The sequence below is a fragment of the Megascapheus bottae genome, chromosome 6 (assembly GCF_031878675.1).
Source record: "Megascapheus bottae isolate mThoBot1 chromosome 6, mThoBot2.hap1, whole genome shotgun sequence".
NCBI lineage: Eukaryota > Metazoa > Chordata > Mammalia > Rodentia > Geomyidae > Megascapheus > Megascapheus bottae.
Window position 1 is genome coordinate 25535678 of NC_143514.1, and position 27158 is coordinate 25562835.

At 37.5% G+C, this 27158-nt stretch overlaps 1 protein-coding gene across 1 annotated transcript in view; it reads left to right on the top strand.

Moving 5' to 3' along the window:
- The window catches only part of Lpar3 (lysophosphatidic acid receptor 3), a 71506-nt gene extending 51058 nt beyond the window's left edge, over positions 1 to 20448 (top strand). The window contains exon 3 of the mRNA XM_090333707.1: positions 19222 to 20448. Within this exon, the coding sequence (XP_090189833.1) occupies positions 19222 to 19550 (329 nt within the window). The 3' untranslated portion in view covers positions 19551 to 20448. The remainder of the gene's footprint in view (positions 1 to 19221) is intronic.
- Positions 20449 to 27158: the final 6710 nt, after the last annotated feature.

The following is a 27158-nucleotide window of genomic DNA, read 5'->3' on the forward strand; positions in this document are numbered from 1 at the left end:
TCTAAGAATGTGACATTTCCCCTTAGACTATTCCAGTCCGATCAAAAGCTAGAATCTGCGGATGGCAGGTAGATTATTCAGTCTAGGTCAGGTACCTTGAAGAAACTAGTTTGGGCAAGGAAGGAGTCAGGTTTGCCTAACCTGTGAACCATGTGGATTGAGGATGTACATGAGAGACTGGGTAATAGAGAGGGGTATGCAGAAAGCCATGATTTCCACAGTAAGGAATGAAAAGTCTTTGAGTTAGTTGTTTATTTTAGTCTCAAAACATGAAGTAGACATTAAATGACTGGAAATGGTGGACATGGAAGCAAAAATTTCCTAGAATCGGATGAGACACTGTTTTTCTTTTCCTCTAAAAGGGTAAAACCTACTTCAGTGAAATTTAAAAACACTCCAGATTTTTTAGCTTTAATGGACTTTTAAGTTGATTCAATTGTTCGATTAAATTACTGAGCAAAACAAACATTATGTGTTGTAAAGGATTCTAAAAGGTCTGTGAAAATGTCTCAGATAAATAATGTCATGACTATGTTAATATTTTAGGTAGGATCTTATATATATATATCACAAAAATACAAGATAGAATATTAGAAAGAAAAATAATAACCTCAATAGGTACTTCAACATGAGAAGGGGTATCAATGTGTGAGAAGTAATACACCCACTACCTAACAAATGTAACTATAACCCCTCTACACATACATTACCCCAACTATAAAATGTAAAAATAGGTACTTTATTGTTTTTCTGTCCAAAAGCAAGATAACTGTTCAGACCTGGAGGACTGGATACCCTTTATAGAAAAATTGAATTATTGTTTCTATGTAAGTAAATTTCTGTGAGCATTTAAATGTGTCACAGACATTATGTCAGGTTGCATAGCAGAGGATCAACTCTAAACAAAATTCTTTAATATTTCTTTAACTCTTGCTAAAAACCAGGCAATGTCTTCAGGAAATGGAGGTACTCATTCCAATAATCTTTGCTTAGAATACTGTGTCTTGGATAAGGGATGTACTACTTAATTACTCCATAAACTTATGGTATCATCAGTGTCTTCTGTTATATCATTTTTTTAACCAAATTATTATTTCAGTGAAACATCTGCTTCATTCTTAGGAACAAACAACTGAAGTGTAAAGATGCAGAGTTTTTCACTGTCCATGAACTGTTTGGAAAAGCTTCACAAGCTGGGTACCAGGGTTCACATACCTATAATCCTAGCTACACAGGAATCTGAAGATCACAGTTCAAAGCCAGCTTAGGCACAAAAGTCTGAGACTCTTGTCATCAGTAAACTACTCAGAAAAAAGACCGAAGTGGTGCTGTGGCTCAAATGGTAGAGTGCTAGCCCTGAGCACAAAGAGGCTCAGGGACATTGCCCAGGTTGAGTTCAAGTTCCAGGACTGGAAAGAAAAAAAAATGTTTCACCATAAAATGAAAGTTCTTTGGCTCTAAACTTTCTCATGACTAAGGAAACATTCCCTTCTAACTTTCTTGTCAGTTTATCCTTTTGTATAGGAACTTATTTTCTTATACAAAGTAAGCGATACGTTCCATCTGAATAATACTTTTGGATCATTGCCTCTTTACAGTGCATAAAGCACCTACTCATTCATCCTCTGGTTTTTATTGTTTTCAGAGTCTGCTGATAATGATATTTTGTGAGGAATCTTGCATCTAGGCATTTGACAATTTGTAACAAGTCTTTGGCTGAATATATTTAATTCTAGCACCAGCATATATTTAAGGATTTTCACTTTATTTCTGTTATTCTTCTGTAAAACTGAATGAATGATATTCATTCCATTTTATTTGTTGTTTCTTCATTATCATTAAGTGCTTATAATAGCATAGCAAATGCTTATATAATACTTCTTAAGTGCCACAGACTCCTCTAAACACTCTACAAATGTTTACTCATTTGTTCTTCTCTGAAGTATGGATTATCATTATCCCCACTCTAAGCTGAAAATGATTTGTTCAAGGCCACAAAGTCAGCAATTGGTAGAGCTGAGATTTGAATGCAAATATGTTGGCTGCAGAGTATGCTCTTTTAGCACTGAGCAGTGTCGTTATTTATTCATGTCACAAACAACTGAGCGTATTCTGGGAGACCACCAAAAATTAGGCATTACATTCCATTACAGACTTTTTCATTACAGACTTAATCTGTGATACAGTAAACAAAGAAAATAGACTATTATCAGGACGCTGAGAGCACTTTAAAGAGATTTTACAGAACAAGTGATACCTGAATAACCTTCCCTTCCTTATCAGTAAAAGAACTTAATCAGACCTTCCTCAAAAGATACTTGTAGGCAGTTGTCACTGAATGATAAAAACCATGTTTATAGTTAACTTCAACCTTGCACAGTAAGCCATTATTGTATTAAACCAAGTATTACAAGCTCTGGGGTTGTGGATTGGTAAAGTATACTGAAAGCAGAGGGAGCTTCAGGGACAAAGATTTAGAAAGGGAAGATAGAATGTTCAGTTTAGTGCATTGCAAATACATAAGACAAGTTGTTAAAAGATGTAAGAAAAGCAACAAATCTAGCCAGTGAACTGACAAAATGAATACCTACCTACCTGCTTGTCAGGTTATGGACTCAGCCTTATTGGAGAGACTTTAAGCTGGTAGATATTATTGTGAGATCTGACTGGATATTGACCACAGTTTGGGGAATTAATTTAAAGGAATAAAACAGGAGGCAAGAAGACTATTTGAAATGCTACCCAGGGAATCCAGACTAGATCAGATATTTGTTCTGAAGTAACCACCAGCAGAGGGGTAGGATGCTTGGAAAGAAATGAGTGTACTGAAGAGAGAGTAAGGAGACAGAATTGACAAAAAATAGTTGATGATTATTCATATGCATGAATGGAGGAGAGGGAAGTCAAGCTTGATATCCAATTGCTTGGCCTGGTCTATGGATTAGATGTGATGTGTAAAGGAAGGGGTAGCTTTTGACAATCTGCATGACCTCTCTTAACTTCACTACTCTGGTTTCTTTTTCTTTCATGTGTGTGTGTGTGTGTGTGTGTGTGTGTGTGTGTGTGTGTGTGTGTTAGGGGGGCAGTGTACATGAGCTGTTAGTGGTATTGAAACTTGGATTTAGGGTCTAGGTGCTGTCTCTTTGATGTTTTTGCTTAAGGCCGGCTCTCTCTACCACTTGAGTCACAGCTCCATTTCTGGCTTTTTGCTGATTACTCAGATTTTCATCATTTCCTTCCATGATCCTTAGATCTTAGCCTCCTGAAGAGCTCAGATTACAGAAATGGGCCACTTGTGACTAGCTTCTGCCGTTTCTTTACCTAGTCCCAGCCATTGATATGGCAGCCCTCCCTTTCTTTTCTTTTTTTATGTCACCCCTAAATGGGTATTTTTTATTGTAATGTATAGTGGGGTTATAGTTATATTCGCCAGATAGTAGGTGCATTACTTCTTACACATTGATACCCCTTCTTTTTTGGTCCCCATTTCCTTCCCCCAACCTCTTCTCAGCAGCCCTCCTTTTCAGTGGAACAAGACTTTATCTTATTTGAGCCAGGGACAAACATGAAATACTGTAATTGCCTGACTATATATCGTTTACATACAGCAAAACAATCCTGTAAAGGCCTGTTAGATGTCTTTGTTCTTTGTAATTAGAATTGCCAAGCAAACAACATGCTTTATAATAAAATATTGGTTCAGTCAAAACAGATGCATAAAATTGAGATGGCTGTAAAATTGAGATTTCAGATAATAGGTATGGTACTTGCAGGCTTTTTGTAATACATCATTATAGAAATTTATTTTTTGCTCACATAGAAAGTTCATGAATATTCACTGTCAAGTTCAGACATCACATGCATCTGCTATGGTAGCAAATGGAAAAGGCTGGTAATTTTAATGTTGGTTCAGCTATAGTGTCACTCCTGTTCATTTACCTTGTGGTTTGCCTTAGCACCCACCTCATTACTGATTCCTGCTGCTCAACTCTTTTTGGTATTCAAAGGTCTTCTGCATTTGGGCATGTATCCTTAAGCCATTCATTTATTCACTGATTTGATCATTCAATCACAAATAAATATAGACGAAATGCCTGCTCTAAGTCAGTCATTGTACTAAAACCCAGGATATAAAAGTAAATCAGCAGTAAGAATCTAGATCTCATTAACAAAGAAGATATACACAAACACACACACACACACACACACACACACACACACACACACATAGCAGTGAGAGTTCTATAATAGAAATGTGTTAGCTAGAGAGTTTTCAACATGCTCCTTCTGCTACTTAGGGCTTTTTCACTCATATCATTTGTACACTTAAGTTCCATTTGAATAAATTCATGATTTCAAAGTCACTGCCCCTTTGCAACTCTGCAGAAAAAAAAAACCTGTATGTTTCTGCAACTCAAGTAGCATTAGTTTCTTAGTATTTTTCCAGCCTTTCTCAAGTTTGATTCTGCTCATTTTTAACTCTAGAGAGCAGGATCAACCCAAGAACGGATGATCTTGTGCGAGAAGTCAGTTATCCCCTGTAACCACAACAACAGTTTGTACTCTTCTGAGTCCAATACAACGGACAAGGTTGGTGAAGTAAACATTAATTAAAGTTACCCAGAGGCAGTGGGAAACTTGTGATTTGAACCCAACACCTTGAGACCAAGCTGTTAAAGCATTACACAGTATCACCCTCTGACAACTGTGTTTCCAAATACCTGACTATAATAGTCCTTTCCTGGAAGAGTCATAAGAGCTCAATCCTGATCAAGACCCACACAGAAAGACCTCCTATTTGTCCTCTCTCTCAGACCTCACCAGCCCTGGAGCGGGATTTGTTGTCTGTTCCACAGATGAGGAGACAAGGCTTAGAGGATATTACCTACATTTATCTTAACTGTTAAATCCTCCAGCATGTCTGTGCCATAGGTAAAAATACCAAATTAGTCACTATACACAATAAAACACAATTTGAGAAATATAAAAAGGAGTATATTGAGAGAAGTTTTAATGTTTTTTCCCATGGAGGAAGAGGGATCCTAACAGACAGAAGATGAGCTTTCTCCTATTTGACTATCAAAATGCCATTAGCTCCACAGTGTGAAATAGGCTCCTAGAGTCCTTTTGTCAAAGTATTAGAGATCCTTCACACTTTATCTTTCTCAGTATTTCTATTTACTTTCCCCAGTATTTCAATTTGTAGAAGTTTGCAAAGTATTGTTTGCTCATTTTGAATTGCTAATCAGCTTCAGTTACTAGTGAAATAATCTAACGCTAGTAAATCAAGTACTAGTAAAAGGAACTTTTTCAGCCATCTTTTTCAAGCTATGATGTAATGTAGTTTAAATGTATTTAATGTACTCAGAGTGGCTGTAGTCCCAGCACTCAGGATTCTGGAAAAGAAGGTCACTTGAAATTAGGAGTTTGAGGCTGGCTTAGGCAATACAGCAAGACTCCATCTTTAAAAAAAAAAAAAGTTTGAATTACCCCAGTATGGAAAAACAGGGACTGTAAGAATAGCCTTGGGCTCTTCCACGTTTTGAAGGGAAGAGCCCTGCTATCTCAGGTTAGGATATGTGCCCTGAAAGTGTTTGTCATCACAACAGTATCATATGTGATATCTGTTCTTTGAAAGTAGTTGTATCTGTATAGTATGTGTTTGTCCATAGGATGAGCATCAGTGTGAAAATATTCTTTCTACCGGAAAGTTCTCTTCCTATATTTCTTTCATGACTCCATCATGTCTATCTTTATATTTCTTCATTTTCCCCAGCCTACAATTTCTGTTCTGGCCTCATTTGTCTACTTCATTGATTTGATATATGTCATTTACTACCTCTTGGAAAACTGTATAGTCTCTTTTGCCATCTTGACTTCCAATATTATTTTTTTCATATATTTTTCATTGTAATTAATAGAAGGGTTACATTGTATTCACCAGATAGAAAGTACATTACTTCCCAAATATTAATACCCTTTTTCATGTCTTGGTCTCCATTTCCCTCCCTCTACCCCTGCCCCGCATCTTGTTTTCTCCCCTTTCCTATTCTATTTCAAATAAGCATATATACAATATATCAGATAACAAGGTAAAATACTGTAACAATATGAGATAACCAAGGGACAGCAAAAGAGCTGAGAAATAACATAGTTCTTTAAGGACAACAATCACTCATTATATGGCTTTTGTTTCTTTTTTTCTTTCCATATATTTTTTATTGTAATTAATAGAATGGTTACATTATATTCACCAGATAGAAGGTGTATTACTTCACAAACATTGATACCCTTTCTCATGTTGGCTTTTTGTTTCTATATCCTGGAGGTCCTTTCATTTAGCATCATCCTATATGGCCTTATGTATCTAGGTTTTACTCTATTGTAAATCTCTGCTAGGAGAGCCCAAGGTTTCTACTGATTATGACAAACGAGGGAAACCATTGAGCCTGTGTTCCTTTGAGTCTGGCTTACTTCACTTAATATGATTTTTTCCTAAGTCTTTCCATTTCCTTACAAATGGGGCAGTTTGACTTCCAATATTATTACAATATTATTCCCAGTATTATTACAGAGATTAATCAGTGTCTTTATGATTAGGGAAAGAAATAAAAACATTTTAGCATTTATATCTGTGTTGGGATAAGGGGCTGCCTCTGGGCAGTATAGATAGACGCTATCTATATTATATCTTCCATAGAAACCTCCATGGTTTCAAGTAGAGTGTCCCCCAGCACAAGCACCCCTTGAATTTAATATTTACTTAAGTATATCCCAGGCCAAATGAAGCAACGGAAATGAGAAATTTCAGTAAAAATGATGTGTAAGAACAGGCTTTCCACACAAGTGCCTGGAATTCTCAGTCTATCTTTCGTAGAAGTATTTACCAATGCTATCTTTTTAACTCTAAATCTCATATTCAACATCCTCTGTATTCTTGCATGTATTCTCACCTCTACTTTAGTGATTACTGTATACTTGCTACAAATTGATGAAGATACATTGCACTTTGGGGAGGCATAGAGGAATGAAGAGAAGAAGGGAGAGAAAATACAGTCACAAACTCAATGAATATCCTACAGAATTAAGAAAAATGAAGGAAAGGGTAGATTGGAAAGGATGGACGAGAATGTTGAAAGGAGTGGCATTGATCAAGACGCATTGTATGAATCAACCACGTCACCTTTGCACAACTACTTAAAAATAATTCAAACAATAAAAGAATACATTGTACTCATAGTTTGAGATGTCATATTGAAACCCTTTTGTACAACTACTTAAAGATAACATTAAAAAGTAAAATTTAAAAGATGCAAATTCTCTCATATTCTTTCTATCAAATGTTGAACATTTGCTGTGAAAAACTCTGAAAAGGATTCCAAGGAATGTGAACTTTTTCTTTTCCTAGTTGCACAGTGTGGTCATAAAGCAGATTGTGCCTTACCAATAAGGTGGTTTTTCTTGAGCAGGAGTTTGAGAGTAATTTTTTTTCACAGAATCCTATAGGTACAGGCCATTGATGATTACCAAATTACCTTTCACTATCTTATAAGCCTCCAAAATGTATCAGAGTTGAAGGTGTTTCTCTGCCCAGCAGGTTTCCTGAGAAACCATTTTCTCAGTGGGACAAAAGCAGTCGTGGTCATCAAACTTTTGGATTGGCAGATTAAGAGTTAAAGATCTGAGTTGGAATGAAATGGAGCGCTTTGCATATGTGCCTGAGCATAGGCTCCTTTGTGTCCCCTTCCACATTCATGGTGCCACTCATGTCTCCTGTAGTGGTCTCACTCCATGAATATGTAATCATCTATTGGGGGGAGGGGCAGAGGAAGCAGAGGATATGGAACTCAGTTTCCAATCTGACTTAATTTTAAGTAATAATAGTGGTGGTGGGGTCATTTGTTTCATGAGACACAATGCAGTCCTAAAGTTAAGCCCATAGAGAGATGATTTGTATTTTCCTGATGTCCTGGACCATCTTCTGGCACTTATACTCAGAGTGGTAACACAAATAGCTATCTCGAAGCCTTTTATTCTTAATTCATCCCATAGAGCTCCGTTGGCTTTATTTAACAGCAATGCTTAGCAAATGGAGTTGCTTATATTCTAAATCCACAACCTTAGAGAGTGCAAAGTAAGTGGGGGCTGGTCAGCAGAGCTTATCAGGGACAACACACGAAGGAAACGATGATTCTATTTAGAAGGTTTCTCTAGCGCCTGTTGTCTGGAATATGGTTTGATACAGACCTTCATCCTCTGAGATTAGATTAGCTCTCCTTTTCATTGGTATCCAGCCCCTGACTATAGAGCTTGCTTTTTTTCCTGTCACTCTTATTTTTTTAAGTGTGTATTGATTGTACCAAGGGATTTCAACATAGTATTTTAAATGTGGATATATATCATATCTATCTGTCTATCAGAATAACCCACTTACTGTTTTCACTTTTCCCATCCCAACCCAACCCTCTATTGACCTAGAGCTTTCATAGTTGATTTTTTTCTGACACACATTTTATAAGAAATGACAAACACTAACTTGTAAGTTCAGCCCCACCTTGCTCCCTCCCGCACTCATATGTGTTGACTTGCCCTTCTGCAGTGTTATGACAAAGCACAAAGGCCTCTACCAGATCCTAGAACCATGTTCCATTCTCAGCCTCCAAGTGAACTTTGATTGTTTGTAATTTAGCAGTAGGTGGTATTCTGCTATAGTAGCAGAAGATGCTCTAAGACATCATGTGTATAATGTGTGTACACACATGAACATACAGTATCAGCCAAAGTACTCTGCCAAATTAATTGCCTAAGAAGCCCAATAATGAACCACCATGATCTGAGTAGTCAGAATCAATGTTTCCTGAGTGTCTTTTGTGCTAGGAACTCTCCACTATCTTATTAAATGCTCATAAGATTCCTGTTGGGTCATATCATGTTTATTCTATTTCTTAGAAAAACAAGAGTTTTTTTTTCTTTGTTGTTGGTTTTGTTTTCTTTTCCTTTTGCCCTGTTGGTTCATTCATCTATCTTTGGGAATGTTAGGGAGTCACAGAAATGAAGGAACAAAGGGTGAACAGATGCAGCAGAGGTATTCGCTAAACACTATGTTGAAAATGAACTATACAATTTGTGGGTGGGGACTGGAGACAAGGGTGACTCTGACCAATAAGAAATACCCTCTTTACCTGACTTGTGTAACTGTAACCCCTCTGTACATCATCTTTATTGCAACCAAAAAATAAAATTAACACAGAAAAGAAAATGGAGATTCAGGAAGGTAAACTGACTTGGCCTTGATCAAGTAACTTGGCCTTGGAACTTACAACCTACCTCAGAACCAGAAGTCTTGGTTTGACAATGTTACGGAGAACAGAATGGGGTTTTTTTCTCTGAAGGGAAAATTCTATTCGATGGCTAGAGGCTGCTGGGACCACTGTGCTGGGGAGGCATTAGGTCACCTCTGGGCTCAGAAGCAAGTAGAGTATGGGATGGGAAGTAGCATCTGTCACTGCTCTATGTCAGATTGCAGTGATCCTGTTCTTTACCACACTATAGTTCTTCCGGGTTCACCTCTCAGTAAGGGAAGCATTGTTTCTACCCTTCCCCAGTTCCCCAGTATCTGTAATAAAAATTATGACATGCTTACAGCTCAAGATGTTAGTATTTCTAGGTAAGATAGAACAGAAACCTTCTTAATTCAAACAAAGGACTCCAGTGGGAAGAATTTCAGATCCTCCTCTAGGCTACTTAACAGCCATTGGTCTTTAAGATTATATCAAACTACTACTACTTGCCAGTGCACACAGCTGACCTCATACTTGTCCAGAGATGCCAGAGAGCCCTGGAAAGAATACTTGGTGAGGTTCTGAGATACAACACATAGTATGCTTAAAGTGGAATCTGGAGGTGGAGATGGTGTTTTCTTATTTATAAAAGTTTATGGTTTCCAGCTGTTGCTCAGATTTAAACACTACAATTAAGTCTAGGCTGTGGTTCTAGCTAGTATGGTTCTGCTTGAAATTTTATTCTGTAAACCCTTTGGCATCAAACTTTTCAATTTTCCAAAGCTGGCCACAAATTTAAAACAAGTGTCTAAAAACAGGTTGTTAAAATCCAAAGATCTAACTGTGGTAACAGTCGTGTTAAGTGACTCATTTGTGGAAATTTTAACTGTTTAGCACCTGTTTGGAATTTTTTTTAGTACTTCCTTATATTCTGCAATAAAAATAAAGTCAAATCAACTAAAAGCATATGTTCTTATTCCTTCCAATTTTTGTGCCAATCTATTCTCTGAGTATTTGACTTCTAAATTGTTGTGGACGAATGGGCATTGACTTGTATGCATCCCATATGCAAAGTTTTGAATCAGTCAACAAGTTCTTCAACATTAAGAGTATTTCATATGAATATTCTATTAACATATGACTTATACATGTAGTGCATCTAACCCAAAGTAGCAATTTGCCTTTAACTTTTCACTTTTTCACATAAGAAGAGAGTATCCATAGAATGAGGACCACAACTTGATTTTTATGTAAAGCTATAATTTTCTATTTTAGTAAATCAGACAGCTCAGTGGCTTGCTAGGTTAGCATTGCTGTCTTTTCCTAGACTAAAAAGAAAGAATAACAGATTGAACAGATTTAAAATATATCTTCCTGTTAGATAAAATTAGTAGTCCATGTGCCAAAATGAGACTATTTTGTGTGGCTGTTTTTGTCATTATGAATGTTTTGTGTGGCACTTACATGTCAAGAGTTTTTATTTTGTAATTGCATGTGTGAATTTTTAAACAGATGAAAATATGGTTACTGGCTACTAGATGAAATATAAAAGTATGAGTCCCAAAGATCATGTTTCATGTAGCCTGGGGCTCCAATCTTTTGTACCTTCTGTTTGTCACTCAAACCCCAGGAATGCACATTCCAGTGAGGGCACTTTACCCAATTGAAGTGCTGTCGTCCCTTCTGATTTACTGCCATATGATAAGGCATTAGACTGGATATCAGGTGAGAGGTTCTACAAGCTTCCAAATTAGCATAGGGAAGGGGGAATTATAAATTATCTAAGCATAATATTGATGTAGAGACTTTGAAAGACTTTTTGTTTCTCTGGTCACCAATATTTTCTTTGCCATTGTTTCTTCCAGAACATTCAATTTATTTTAGATATTTTTAATAAGTTTAAATTATCATTAAAACATCATTATAAGACTATAATTGAATATTATAGAATATGACTCTACTGTAAACACTGAACTCATGTTATTGATTGTGTATGTGTATGTGTATGAGCGTGTGTGAGATAGAGAGGAAGGAGAAGAGCAAGGGAGAGAGTACCGAGGCTTGAAATGAACTCAGGGCCTGGATGCTGTCCCTTAGTTGTTTTTTTTGCTCAAGGCTTGTGGTTTACTGTTTGAGCCAAAACTCTACTTTTGGCTTTTTAAAAATAGTTAATGGGAGATAAGAGTCTCATGAGCTTCTCTACCCAGCCTGGCTTTGAAACACAATCCTCAGATTTCAGTCTCCAGAGTAGCTAGGAGTACAGGCATGAACCACCGGCACTGGGCATGTTATTGATTTATGAGTATATGGCACAACTAGTTTACTTGATTCCTAGAGGGAACCTCATTTATACCCTAATTAGACTATTAGTGCATCTCTTAAATAGGTACTGAAAGAAGATAAAACACCATTAAAAGAAAAAAATACCTAGATGTAATCAATAGAACTGGCCTGACTCTTAGCAGCAGGAGGAAATGGACTTCTTATCCAACTTCATCATCATGAATGCATTCATTTCTAGTGATTAGCACAAGGTGGGTGATTGCTTAGTAAATATTTGTTTCCAGAGGTATATATGGCTTCGATTGCCATCTACTACTAATGACTCCTAAGTCAACATTTCTTAGAGTCCTGAGCTCACTTCTGGCTCTTTTCTAGACATGGAAAAGCCACGAATACTCTTACGAACCCACTGTTTAAAACTGAATTGCTGTTCATTGCCTGTAAATCAGGTTCTGTGTCTCCTGTTTGCTAGTCACAGCCATATGCTACTGAAGTCATCTCTAATTTTCCTCCCTCTCACATGCTAGATCCAAGTTTTCAGTTCCTCTCTCCTTGCTACAGGCCTCAGCCCCATCTAAACCATTGCCTGGTCAATTTCACCTGCATTTTAGGCAGGCCTCAGATACATCTCCCTGCCTTGGCCATTGGTTCTCAAATTTCACTCAGGAGCATTTCCAGGGAGCTGGTTAAAAGTAGAGATGCCCACACCACGCCTCTGTCAGATTGTCTTTGGCAACAGTCTGCAGGATAGCAGACACCCTAGGTGAGGGAGGTGGGAACAGACTTGGAGTTTTACTTGCCTCCTGTCAATCTTCAACATATGGATACAGCTTTGCTCTCAAATGTGGGCTTTTGAATCACACCACAAATTCTAAGTTTTCAAAGAACTACCATGATACAGCAGTTGTCCACCTACTTCTTAAAGTCAGTGGAGTGACCAAGAGGATGCTTATATATGTGTTGATGAGGAGGGCTATGGAGGACAAAGATGAGAATGAAATTTGTGCTACCCAATACTTTATCAACAACTCCTCCCTTCCTCCCTCACCCCTGTTATCAACACAACCAGTTCTTAGTCAAAAAAGTCTTACTTTTGACATTTAATGGGGCAGTTTGTTTGGGAAAAGTATTCCCCTTTTAAAACAAATGGCAGTCAGGAAGATGGCAACCTCTGAGGTGGAGACGTGGGTTCTGGTACAATATTTGGTGTTAACGGAAGACTTACCACAGGCCTTGGTTCTCCGTGGGCAGGCACTTTGATAGAGCAAGCTTGTCACAAAGCCACTGCAGCCTTGCACCTTCACTATGATCATCCCCACATCGCAGGTACAGAGCAGTCCTCAAGGTCTCGGAGGAGACCTTCTCCCAGAGACGCTGGTGAGAGAGACTCTGCACCAAAAAAACTGTGGCCATTGATTAACTGTGGCTTAAGCAGCCAGAGATATTCATCACTTCCACTCTGCGTGGCCATACCCCCCAAAAGAAGTGAGCCAGTATTTGAAGAAGTTCCAGTTGTTCAGATGTTTGCACTTTGAGATGCCATCCATCTCAAAGCAGCATGTCTTCTTTTCACTGTCAGCTTGCTCTTCCTTTTCATTACAACTGTTTCTCCACAGTCCAAACATCTTCAAACTAAAGTCAGCATTAATACATTTATTCGTTTATTTGAAATAGGAAAGGGAAGGGGGAAAACAAGGAGATTGGGAGGGGGTGGGGGGAGGTAAATGGGGGCAAAAACATGAGAAGGAGTATCAATGTGTAAGAAGTAATGCACCTTCTACCTGGCAAATATGAGTGTAACCCCTCTATACATTACAATTTTTAAAAAAACACACAAAAAAGAATTTACTTATAGCTAGGTACTGGTGGCACATGCTTCTTACGAGGCTGAGATCTGAAGATTGTGATTCAAAACTAGCTTTGGCAGGAAAGACTGTGAGATTCATCTCCAGTTAACTACCAAAAAGCTACTGGTTTAGAGGTAGAAAGTTAGCCTTCAGCACAGAAAGCTCAGAGGCAGCACCGAGTCCCTGAGTTCAAGCACTGCAATAGCACCAAATTAAAAAAAAATTACTGGTGAGGTTGGGGAGAGATGGGGGAGAACCATGAAAAGGATAACACATATCAAGATGCACTTTACTCAGAAACTGGTATGTTGAACAGGAACGGAAACCACTTTGTATAACTACTTAAAGTTAGTAAAAAAAAAAAAAGTTACCATTATTATTGTTACTAAAATGAGTAACATTGTTACTCCCCTACTTTATTACTACTATTATTATTACTTATGGGCCATTGTCTATTTAAGTCCATTTTAGGGATTAAGGAAACTCATTTCCTTTTTGTTAGGAATAACAAGAGTTCTAATCACCCAGGTTTAAATGGTATAATTATTTTATTACATCTAGTGTAAGAGAATATTGACTTTAGAATGCAACATTATTTTAAGTATTGTTAAGAAGAAATGATATCAATTATATTAAGACATGCACTGGATTGTAAAATGTACTTCAGTATCAAAGATGTTAAAGTAACTATGTATATATGTGTTTGTGTATACATATATATAAACGTGTTTGCATGTTTATAGTTGTACAATCTAGTTTAATGGCTTGGCTATGATGTTTTCATACCTGTATGTAATGTACTTTGATCATTTTTATTTACCATACTCTCCTTCCTTCTTCAATCATCACCTCCCATTGACCTCTTTCTCTTCCAAAATCCTCCCCCATCTACTTTTGTGTCTTTTTAAAGCAATCTAGATTCTGCATGTGAGAGAACACATGTGATATTTGTCTTTTTTAGTCTAAATTGTATCAGTTAACATGATGATCTCCATCTATTTTCTCACACATGACATGATGTGACTGCATTTTCTTTATCCATTTTTCCCTGGGTAGGCATGTGGTTTGGATCCATAAGCTGGCTATTGTGAATAGTGCTGCAATAACCATGGGTGTATAGATTTAAAAAGGATTTGAACACCACCAATGAATAGAAGTAGATTTCAAATTTTTAAAACTAGTGACCCACAATAAAAATAGTGTACATTCTGAATCACAACGTTCATGAGATATACCATAAGTATACTTGGTGCTATCTTTGGTTTTCATGTTTATATTATAAAACTGCTGGTTGTGATCTATTAAATTGATTTTATAGCCCACGGAGTTGCAACTAAGTCTGAAAAATTTTTGACCTAACATTTCTCATTGACACTCTTTCATGAACCCATGGACGATAGAAATACTTTCTTAACTCTCTCAAGGATGGCACACCCTTCATACCATTCTTGATACTTGTGAGAGAAGTTAACTTATTACATATTGTAGATGTTCCAGGCATTCAGGCTTAATTCTCTGTATGAATTCCTTGCAAGGGGCATACTGTGTCTAATCTGTACAATACATTTAAGCTTCTAAGTACTAAGCAGAGAGTTCTTCCGGATTTGGCTCATGTTCACCTTTTAGACTTCATCTTACTTCCTCAATCACCTACCTGGGTTCAAGCCATTTAATGTTTTGGAATTCCCCAAATGCATCATGCTGTTTCTTAGCTCTGCTGATCCTTCAGTGTCCAGCTCTGCTCAGGATCACTCTAACCAAGCTTTACTTTGACAGTTGTGAGTCATCAAAACCAACTTTTATCACTGCTAGACCCTGAAGGGCAGTGCTATCCATTGTCTACATTAGCAGGCTTCCACTTATATAGGACCTGGCCCAGTGTTTGCCTTTGGTTATGTTCACCTGACTCACCTCCTTTGCTACTGAGAATGGGGATCCATACTTGATGGGGCTTCGTACTTAGTTCTATGAATATTAACATATTAATATTAGCAGAACCTGATGTTGTAAAAAAAATAACATCGACTACTTGGGCTTGGGCTAAATTCAACTGGTAAAGTACCTGATTTTCAAGCATGAGGCCCTCAGTTTAAACCCCAGCACCAACAAGGAAGGTGGAGGAGGAAGAAAAGAAGGAGGGAAAGAAAGAAGAAATCCAGTATTACAAAAGACAAAAGAGTTTGCATGGTGTGGGGGGAGTTGAGCCTAGGTTCAAATTATTTTTCTGTTTTGTTGGCTTTTTGACCTAGAGCCTATGATCAAGCCATTCTAAACATCAAGTTGATTGACTGACCAGGGCAATAATAAGAGAAGCAATCTTGTAGAGGTGTGGGATTTAAATGGAAAGTGCACACAAAAACATGAGAACACCTCCTGGCCCAAGGTTCTCAGGAAAAGACAGTATGAAATTAAACAAGTAATATGTGCAATGCTACTTGAATGTTTCAAGTGGGAAGTGCCAGAGGAGTTGAGACAAGGGAATAATCCCAGTATGAGAAAGAAGGAAGAGGTTTAGTGGAAGAGGGAGAACATGAGCAAGCTTAGAAAGAAAAATAGGCCTTAGATTAGAAGATGGAAGGTACTTTTGTCAGGGAGAAACAAAGAGCTGATGGAGCCCTGGGGAGGACTGTATGTGCTTTGCCTATACACTGCTTTCACAGCTAGGGCTTGTTCATTGATTTATGTATGTGTGCCCAAACATTTTTCCAAATGCAAGTTGAAGATATTGATCCTTAGGGATGCTTGTTTTCTTGGTTTAACGAGTTTTGCCTCTTCTCTCTTTTCCATGGTTAGTTTTGTTGTTGTTGTTTTTTGTTTTTTTTGCTAAGTCCATGTGGAGCGTCAGTGTTACTGTTAGGGTCAACTTGATTAAACTACACTCTTGGTCAGCATACAATATGGTTTATCTATTTACTGGCTGTGCGTTATGATCACCTAGGGACTCTTTTAGTACTCTACAATTCCAGAGATGCTGATCTTAGGTCTGATGCCAGAGTAGAATCTGCATTATTAAACAGGTCCCTTGGCAATTCAGTTGGCAAGCTAACTTGGAGAGTCACCAACAGAGAATATGTCTTGATCAGGTTTTAGTCATACCATCTTATGAATGTATATCTGGGAAGTAAGTCAAATTTATTTAAATTTGATGGTGAGTTGAAACTCATAGTTTTCTAGAACTTAGCAATTTTATACTTGGCATGGTGTTCAGAAAATACTTAATCTATCTTTCCTTTAGCAAAAATCTTTTCCCTTTGTGAACCTTAGGATGATCCAAGAGAAAGAAATATCCTAGTGAAAGATGTTGGTCAGTAGAGGAATGGATAATGGAGAAAGAGAAATAGATTCTGAGGACAATGGGGGTTGGACTAATCAGAAGGATGAAAATAGTCAAAATAGATTGCTTAGAACTATAAGAATAGAACAATAAAACCCTTAGAAATTGTTTCGATAAGCAGAGAATAGGTAAGGGAGACTGACAGGGTTAGATGGATTGAAGTATATTATAAATGTATGGAAATACATATAATAGTATATCCTTTCTTCCCTTGGCCTGTTCTTCAGGAGAAACATGCAGTTTCTTGTATTATTTCCCAGATACGTCCTCTGAACCCATTCCAATTTGTTACTGCTCTATTTTTTTTCTCAGTGATTTGGCCTTGCCACGACTCTTTGAACCCTGCTGGGTCCCAGCAGTAATAGTCTGAGGCAAAATATGCAAAGAACATTCCTTTTTATTTCTCCTTCTAGACTGGTAGAAGATAAACTGATTGACTTTTACACACACCCACACACACCCCATATAATAATTAGTACAGATTACCCTTTGTATATTTCTGATATCTCCCACATACTACTCTCTGAAATTTCCAGGATTATAATTCCCAAGACCCAGGATCATTCTTGGTATTTTCTCTTTTTCTACGCTTTCAAGCTTCCCAACTAGCTGCTGCTACAGGGTAAAAATCTTAACAAATGAACTGGTACACTGACTTTGCTTCCATTCTAATATATGTGTGGATTAAGAATTTGGCAGAGTAGTCTTGGTGGCTGTGTTTCCCAAGGTAACTGCTGAGGTATGTTATCAGCTCAAGACATTGAGATGCCTGTTCCTTGTTTAGCAATCTAGTGTGTTTGAGGTGTTCTGTTGAAGATGACTTGCATTTCATTGTTTGATTAACAATCTAAAGAAAGACTTAGTTGTGAAATATGCAATATCTACAGATGGATATGAGAGACTACAAAGGGAATTTTAAAGTCCTGAAGTAAGCCTTCATTTTAATCATATGATGCTTTTGGACTGCCATTATGGAGCCTGGCAAAAAGGCAAAATGCACTGGCCCTGAATGATGACCAAGTTGGTATCCTAGGTTCGCCAGGGTGAGAAATAAAGTGTTCACGGAGTATATATGCTTAAACATATTCTTTGAACAATATTACAACCTTATGATCCCCAGTGGCTGTCTCCTAAAGAGATAACCATGTCATAAATTCTGTGTTAAACCTCTTCTTGATTTTCCTCATCATTTTTACCACATACGGCTATAATATTAGGTGGTATTAAATTGTTTAGATATTCTTGTTTTAAATGTACATATATATATACATATTTATATAGAGATCAGTTTTTGTTTGATTTTTGTTATTGTGGTAACTGGATTTATTTCCAACATCTTTAGTTCTTTCTCCTATTTTTTGATGATTCAACTTTTTTTTTTTTGGCCAGTCTTGGGGCTTAAACTCAGGCCCTGGGCACTGTCCTTGGACACATTTTGCTCTGAGATTATAATAATACCAGAATATTGAACTTATATTTCATACTTTACAAACAAACAGAAGGGCTTCTAAGGTATGTGTAAACCAGTGACTACCAGCAATATTCATTCTCCATTGCAATCCAGGAAGCAGATTTCTAATGATTTCACCATAAAAGATTTATGACAAAAAAATCTGTATCTAGAGCAGATGATTAAGCAGATGGCCTGTGAATATGTCTAAAAGAATACAGTGCTTACTGAGCATCCATATGACTTATGAAGGATGAATTTTTTTTTGCCAGTCCTGGGCTTGGGCTCAGGGCCTATCCCTGGATTTTCTCAAGGCTAGGGATCTACCACTTGAGTCACAGCACCACTTCTGGCTTTTTGCTATGTATGTGGTACCAAGGAATCGAACCCGGGTCTTCGTGCATGCTAGGCAAGCACTCTACCACTAGACCAAACTCCCGGCCCCAAGGATGAAATTTTAGAACTAGTGATTTAGACACAATCGTTATCTGTCTCAGATAACCTATCTCACAACCTGTCTCAAATCAATACTTGCACAGGGTGATTTGAGGTATAAGTTAATCATGCTAGATTTTAAGAAAGCATTTAGAAAGTCTAATATAGAGAATCAGAGTGTAGGCTGGGAATGGGCAAGCCCTGGAGTCAGAGAAGTTTCTGAATACATTATCTTGGAAATGGGCCTTCGTTTTCTCATCTGTCAAAAGTGGATGATGACTGTAGCACCCTTCTACTGTGGTTTGGAAAACTGCCAGAGATTGTGTCATGTTTCCTAAGCAGGAGATAAAAGGCAAGCTCTTAATGGTTAAATAGATAAGCCAGTAAGTGGAACATGGCAGAAAGTCAAGGAGATGCTCAACTGTTTGCTTCTCACAAGGCTGAGTCTCAGACACTCTGATGAAGAAGGATAAAGGCTTACTTTGCAGCAGTCCACAAACCAAATCCTTTGGTTCCTTGATGCCACTGACTCAAGGCTGGGAGAAAAAAGCTGTGAATAAGCACCCATTGTTTCTTCTTGTCTTCCTCCAGGAGCATTCGTGGTGTGCTGGACCCCAGGCCTGGTAGTTCTGCTCCTGGATGGCCTGAACTGCACGCAGTGTGGTGTGCAGCATGTGAAACGCTGGTTCCTGCTGCTGGCATTGCTCAACTCAGTCATGAACCCCATCATTTACTCCTACAAGGATGAGGATATGTACAGCACCATGAAGAAGATGATCTGTTGCTTCACTCAGGAGAACAACACAGAGAGACGCCCCTCTCGCATCCCCTCCACCGTCCTCAGCAGGAGTGACACAGGCAGCCAGTATATGGAAGATAGTATTAGCCAAGCCACCATTTGCAATACAAACTGCTCCTAAGCTATGGATACCTCTCCCCTAGCCTACCCAAGCATGCCCTGGGGAAAGAGCTGTTAAAAATCATTACTTGTCTCTAACAAATGCCCATACACAGTGTTATTTGAGATCTGAATGAATCACTGCTAGGTTTTATGGTTTTGTTGTTGTTGTTGTTTTACAAGTTTTAAAACTTGGGCAGTAAAGAGAAAATAGTGCATTTAATGAAGATGCAGAGAGAGGGAGACAGTACAGGGAATGGATTGCTGCTTAGTTTCCTGTGAACTGCCCAGAGCAATGCCAGCCGGCTGGGCATACCAGGCTCTGCTGCCATCCTGTAGCCATTTGTGTGTGTGTATGTGTGTGTGTGTGTGTGTGTGTGTGTGTGTGTGTGCACGTTTCAAAAGATGTCAAAGGTCTTAGGCCAAAATAAATAATAAATTTTACTTGAGCCACCTTATGTAGCTGCTAGGAAAACCTATGTAGTTTCTTTTTCTCCATGCATCTAAAAGATTCATAAATATTTCAGCAGTAGTATTCATCTACTGAAGAAACATTAAGTATTTTTTCCACATGAAAACCATGGCAAGTAGCTAAATGTTCAATACAAATCCGAGAGTAACAAATTACTAAGGATTTCAGAATGAACCTGATTTTTCAGCAAGGTAGCATTCTAAAAAAGTGTTTACTTAAAAATCCAAATAGTGAAGATTTAAAACCTCATTTATGGAAAAAAAATACTTGACATGGTCCTCTTAAGTACACAGGTATGTATGTATATAAGCTCGTCTTATGGATTTGAACTTTGTAGTTCAAGTCTCCAAGAACAGTGATTAGATTCCTCCAGTCTAGAACAATAGTTATAGAAATAACCTGTTGTACTTTACAGAAAAATGAAATAAACCTAAAGAGAGAGAAATGTTGTTTTAAACAAATTTTAATAGCAAAATAAAAATCTGTGTTGATAAGCAGGCCAAATTCTTTCTATATAAGATCAGATACGAGTCCTTAATTTCAGGTATCTCCATACCACTGGTAGCTTGCTGGCTTTCTTATGTGGAAAAATTTCACATCTCCTATTTTGCCCAAGGTTCTCAGTTCATATTTGTCTTGTGGACTGAATTTTGAACTAGGTTATTTGAATTTTCCTCCTTCAAAGACCTTGATAGGCCATCTGAAAGGCAAATGTGTAAGAAAAGAAAAATAAGATTTCATGGACCTAGGCTACTGACTAACGTTTTCTATGTAAGGCATTTAGTATATATTCTGATTTAAAATAACTTCAAGGCAGATAATATAGCATTATAGTATTAGTCTGCAAATGAAGTTTACAAATTTTTGCTATTGTAATATAACATTCATGTGCAAGAACTACTTGTAATAAAGAATTTCAGAAGTCATGCTTTTAGATATAGCCTAAACTATTATTTGAAATTGTAGAGTTCACAAACCCTGTTAGTAAATGTCTACCTGAAACTTACATCAAATATACCTATAAAATAAAATTTTAAAAAGATCTGTTCTCATTGAGGTGCTTTATTGCTTTGTGTATCTTCTAAGTAAAAATACAGTTTGTGGTAACCATGGAACATATTTCAGTTGCAAAAGAAAAATCAGATTTGCTGTGGAGTACATACTCTTTGGTTATTTATGTAAGCACTTTGAATCTACAGCTGGCCAAAGGGTGGAGAATTGAAATTGAATTCCAGTCCCTGAATAGCTGCTAAGGGATCTTTAAAGGTTTTATTTTGAGGAAAGAACCATTTTTAGTGGCCTACACAGAGTGTCATATTCAGAATGGTGCCTGGAGGGGACCCAAAGTGTGGAAATGCAGGGTAGAAATATATAGCTTTTGTTTTTATGTGCACACATATCTCAGCAATGTGCAAGAGTAGAGAACTCTTTATATTTGGAAATATAAAGCCCAAGGGATCACAGAGCTCACTGAGACCACTCAGCAAACCCAGGCATTAGAAGGAAAACAATGCAAAGAAAGAATATTCCTCTGTAAATTCTAAGATCCCAAACTCATCGGCAAATCATTAAAATGGTGTTACTTGGGCTGTGATGTGGCATAGTACTTGCCTAGCAAATGCAATATCCTGGAGTTCTCCCTAGTACCAAAAACGAAAAGACAAAATATATATGGTTGAAAAGAGAGGGAGGGAGGGAGGGAGGGAGAGAGGGAGAGAGGGAGAGAGATATAGTGATACAATTCACCTGGCCCCTATCATACTGGCCTTTGATGCTAACTTAGCAAGGACTGCTCTACCTGTCCAAACAAGAGTTCACCTTAGATATACAGCAATCAAGCCAGCAGTTGTGGCTTATGTCTGTAATCCTAGCTACTCAGGAGGCTGACATCTGAGGATAACAGTTCAAAGCCAGTCCAGGAAGGAAAGGCCCTGAGACTACTATCTCCAACTAACCATCTAAAAACTGAAAGTAGAACTGTGGCTCCAAGTAGTAGAGTGCTAGCCTTGAGTGTACAAGCTCAGGGACAGCACCCAGACCCTGAGTTCAAGCTCCAGCACTGATGAAAAACAAAAATTTCCAGCAATTGTTCAAGGAGATCTGGTCCATCTGCATTGATAACAGAAGTCATGCCTTCTTGGACAGAAATAACATTTTAGAAATTACTGAAATTTCTTATCAGTTTAGCTTTTCTACTGAGTAGTAGACTTAGGCCACTGCGGTTTTTAGAAACCCTAAGCATGGATATGGTTATTAACTATGCTGCCCAAATTTGTGCAATTTTGAATAAAATTTGATCTCCAGTCAAGTTCTGATTTCTCTCAGAGCTAGAATCTTAATGATTTTTACAAATATTAAAAATCAAAAGGTATGCATTTCAATATCCTGAATTCATGCTTAGCCCACGCTAAGATAACCCTGGGACCAAGGATCCAACCAAGTTGGTAGCGAGAACATCAGATTTCGGGGGTATAGTTTAGGGAGTGTGATTCCATATGCCTGAAGATATATTTCTAGGCCACGACAAACTGTTTTGGTGTTAGTTCTTCTCTGTACATTAGTTTTCCTGGAGTAGAATATATTTATGCCTATTACTTCATTAATTCTCTAATCACAAGTAGTAACATGGTGGCTTGTCTCTCTTTTTATAAATGTTTAGTGGTAGTATGTTTTCTTTTTTGCCATTTTATTATTATAAAGATGAAGTATGAAGGATTATAGTTACATAGCAAATCAGATAAAGAGTTAATTTCTTTTTGATCAGTATCACCCATTCCCTTACTCTCTCTCAGTTTTTCCCTCCCATTCCCACCTGAAAGTCATACAGTTCATTTTCAATACGGGTCTAGTGAGTGCCACTGTTGCATTTGTTCACCCTTTGTCCTGCCATTTCTGTGCCCTCTCCTTACTCTCTCAAAGACAGATACATGAGCAAGCAAAGCAAAAGGAAAAGGAAACAAAAACAGCAACAAAACCAGTTGATATAACTACTACTTTTTGGAAGCCAGTATATCAAGAGCAATAAAAAGATAATATTGAACATAGTAATACCACTCCTGGAACTGTATGTTAAGGGAAAAACTACAAGCAAGGACAATTATCTGCATGCTAGCATTCTTCTTTTGGGTTGAGGGGCTCATTTACATTGGTTGAACAGGCATCATGAAGGTAAGTCCATATAGACCCAGTGAAGGTGACAGTGACCAACTCAGTATCAGTGAGGACCTGGAGTAAAAATAACCTCAGTATAACCCTGCATGATGGCACCTCGCCCTATGTACTAAGAACTAATACACTCAAAACCAGGTCTGACTGCTGGGAAACTTAACATTTTTTCCCTTTTGGTTGGTCACTAAATGTGGTGTTAGGCTGGAAACCCCCAAGGCTCCTTTCAATTTTGCATGTCACTTTTCAAGCATAAGATCCAGGGTGAGGATCACTGGGAGGAAAAAATATTTTAAGGAAGCTATGTTTTGTGGGAAGGATGCTCTCCTGAACACATTGCATACTTTTAAATACTCAAATTCCAACCAGTTTTCACAGTGAAACACAATTATTAGATGGGATGCTATGAGTGTGGGTAGATTTTTTTTTTTGCTTTACTGCTATATTTTATCTTTACATCATTTTATCCAGTATCTTATAAAATGTACTGTCTCCAAAAAGAACAGATGTAGACTACTGATTGCAGTTGTAGGACAGAGTATTTTAACATGGTTATTTTCTGAGCCAAAGGCCTGTAGTGCAAACAGTAACACAAGGGTCATGTACTCACATGTGGAAGTTACAGCTCATCAATTAAAGTGTGAGTCAAACTATTTACTATATAATAGTGGCTCTGTGTGACAATCCGGGAGCCCTGCTGGCAGTTCACAGGGCCAGTCAGTGTTGCAGTATACAATTGATAGCAGCATTTTTCCATCTGCGATTTTATACAGAAAATCTTTGCAACAATTTCAGCCTCAAATTCCATAAAATATATCTGTAGTATATCTGCTACTGATATCAGAGCCAGCACATAGGGCATGTGAATTATAAAAAGAGAACAGGGTTTTCTGCCACACACCTACATTATATCTTCATATTTATTAGAAAATAGTATTACAAAGTGGGGGAGTGGAATAATTGGTGAGTTTAATCCAAATAGATTATATGTATGTATTGAAATACTATAAGGAAATTACTTTATATAATTAATTATACTAATTAAAAGAGGAAAAAAAGTGTCTTCAAGGCACTTTTTACACATTATGGTAAACTATGTAATATACTTGTTTTGTTAAAACTTTACTTCTGTCTATGCTAAGGCATATGTCTGTCCCCAGCATGACTGAAACAGAGAGAGTTGTACAGTTCATTACTACGTGACCAACCTCATAAAGTAAGCACAAGATTGCGACTCAGAATTTCTGTATTCCAGTTTCTGTTCTGTTCTCAACTGTCGATGAGACTCTAGGCATGACTGCTACTCTCCTAAATGAGAGGCTTAAGTAATCAGTAAGAAATTAACAACTCCAAAATTCTGCTTCTAGGCCTCATGTCATAGACATCCCAGGTGTGGGGGGTCTCCTAGAGAGAGCCCTAAATTTTTGAAATCTTTAGATTGCACTATTTGCATAGGAATGTCAAAGAAAAATAGACCTGTTTTATTTGCTGCAGTGATTCTCAAGTATTAGTGCATATAAAATCACCTAAAGAAATGAAAATAATCTAAAATTTATTTTATGTAGGTATGAAATGTAAATCTATCATGAATACAAGAGAGGAAGGATCTCTAAAGGAAAATTGACTTTCTAACCCATGCAGGGAGCTTAACAGGATTAATGATCTGCTCAAGTTTGCTAGAAGTGAAGTAAATGGTAATATGTGAGCTATTGTTTACTTCATCAAGGAAAACAGAAAATTGCACATTATTTCACATTTAATTTAACTAATGTCTTCAGCATAATTCTTAGGGGCTGAGAACCCTTCCTCAAAAGAACTGACAAAATCATGAATCAGTTGAGTAACCAAATAAATCAAGAAGAATAAAGTGAAAAGGAGCTGAAAATATTAGGGATGGACATGGACATATATGAGCATATTGTGGCATGTTGTGTAAATGTTATTGGTGATACTGCTGTGGTGTTTTGGGCTTGGCTGTGTGTGAGCACACACTACTACTGGGGCCTGGACTCAGAATCTGTGTACTATCCCTTAGCCTTTTTTTGCCCAAGGCTAGTGCTCTACCATGCAACCACATCTCTGGCTTTCTGCCCATTAATGGAAAACAAGAGTCTCATGGACTTTCCTGCCTGGACTAGCTGTGAACTATGATTCTCAAATCTCAGCCTCCTGAGTAATAGCTACAATTACAGATGTGAACCACGGCTCCAGGCTGTAGTACATTCTTAATACAGAATTCTCTGAGAGCTGGAGGAAGAAAAAAAATGGTAAATGGGTTACTTACTTGGGTTAAAAACATTTTGCAATTTATGGTTTGGGGATTTGATGGTGACAATCTAACTTCTTTATTTTGGTCTGTTTCCTTTTGTTTGGGTGAATGCCTGCCACAGGAACTAGGGCATATCAATCAGTACTCAGTAACATAAACATAAACCATTATAGGTATTTGAAACAATGTATTTTTAATTTTTTATTATAATGCATAGACGGGTCACAGTTACATTTGCCAGACAGAGGGTACATCACTTCTCACTCATTGAAGCAGGAGAACAAATGCTTAGAAATCAAGTAGAAGAGCTAAAGAGGACAAAAAAGAAAGGAAGTCCATAATTAAGCTTCAGGTTTACAGTTAAATTTTATGGGATTATTGCTGCACAGATTGGGAACTTCCAGAAACTTCTTCCTCTGGAAGAAGTTACATAAATTTGGACAATGTCACTATAATATCTTGAATTTCAACTTTGCTGCTAGAGGAAGAACATGGTCTCTGCTTTCTTCTGCCCCTTTACTTCTCACAATTGTCAGATGCTGGCAGAATCTAAGGGATATATACTGGCTTTGTATTCTGGGAAATACTGAGCAGAGCATGTGAAGAAGGATAAGCAACAGAACTTACTGTCAAAAGACAAGCCAACACAGACAGAAAGTTTAAAAAAAAAAAAAAAGGAAGGGGCAGGGGACTTTCTGGCTTCCAGAACTTTCCTTTTTGAAGATACCACTACTGTTGGGGGTTTTTGTTTATCTTTCCTTCCTTTTTTCTTTTGACTGAAAGAAGAAAAATAATATAGCTAGTTCTATAGAATGGAATGATGATTCTCTAAAAAGGAAATATTAATGCATGTAAACATATAAATTTTGCCTTATATAGGATTGTCTGAAGAGTAAAGACAAAAACAGAACATAGAGTATGGTTCACTTATTCTTTTCCCACATCTAGGATATAAAAATTGAGTTTATACTGGGGTCATGGTTGATATACAACTATGGCAAATATATTATGGCATAATCCTTTTGGATCCCTAGATAGAGTAAACTAAGATCTTGGCATAACAAATGAGCAAAATGGGTATAAAATTCAGACATTCAAAGTCTTTAAAAGTCAAATGTTATGGTTCCTGTGATTGTAAAACACTCAATGAACTAAATCTGGAAAAAAATAAAGCCATAATTATATTTGTTTTTTGGGGTTTTTTTTGCCAGTCCTGGGCTTCAGCTCAGGGCCTGACTACTGTCCTTTGGATTTCTCAAGCCTAGAGCTCTACCACTTGAGCCACAGCACCATTTCTGACTTTTTTCAATGTATGTGGTACCAAGCAATCAAACCCGGGTCCTCATGCGTGCTAGGCAAGCACCCTACCAGTAGGCCAAACTCCCAGTCCAAGCCATAGTCATATTAAGTGAAGTAAGCCAGACCCAAAGGAACATAGGCTCTATGGTTTCCCTCATTTGTAATAATGAGTACAAACCTAGGACTCTCCTAGTAGAGGCTTACAATAGCTCAAAACCTATACACATAAGATCATATAGGATGAAACTAGATGAAATGAACTCTAGGATATGGAAACAAGAGGTTTATCTTGTGTGATTGTTGTTTTTAATGTATTATGTTATTTCTCTTCTCTTTTTTTTTTGCCCTATGGTTAATCTCATGTTGTTACTGTATCTGACTTTGCCATCTGGTATATTGTATATTGTATGTTTATTTGTTTACTT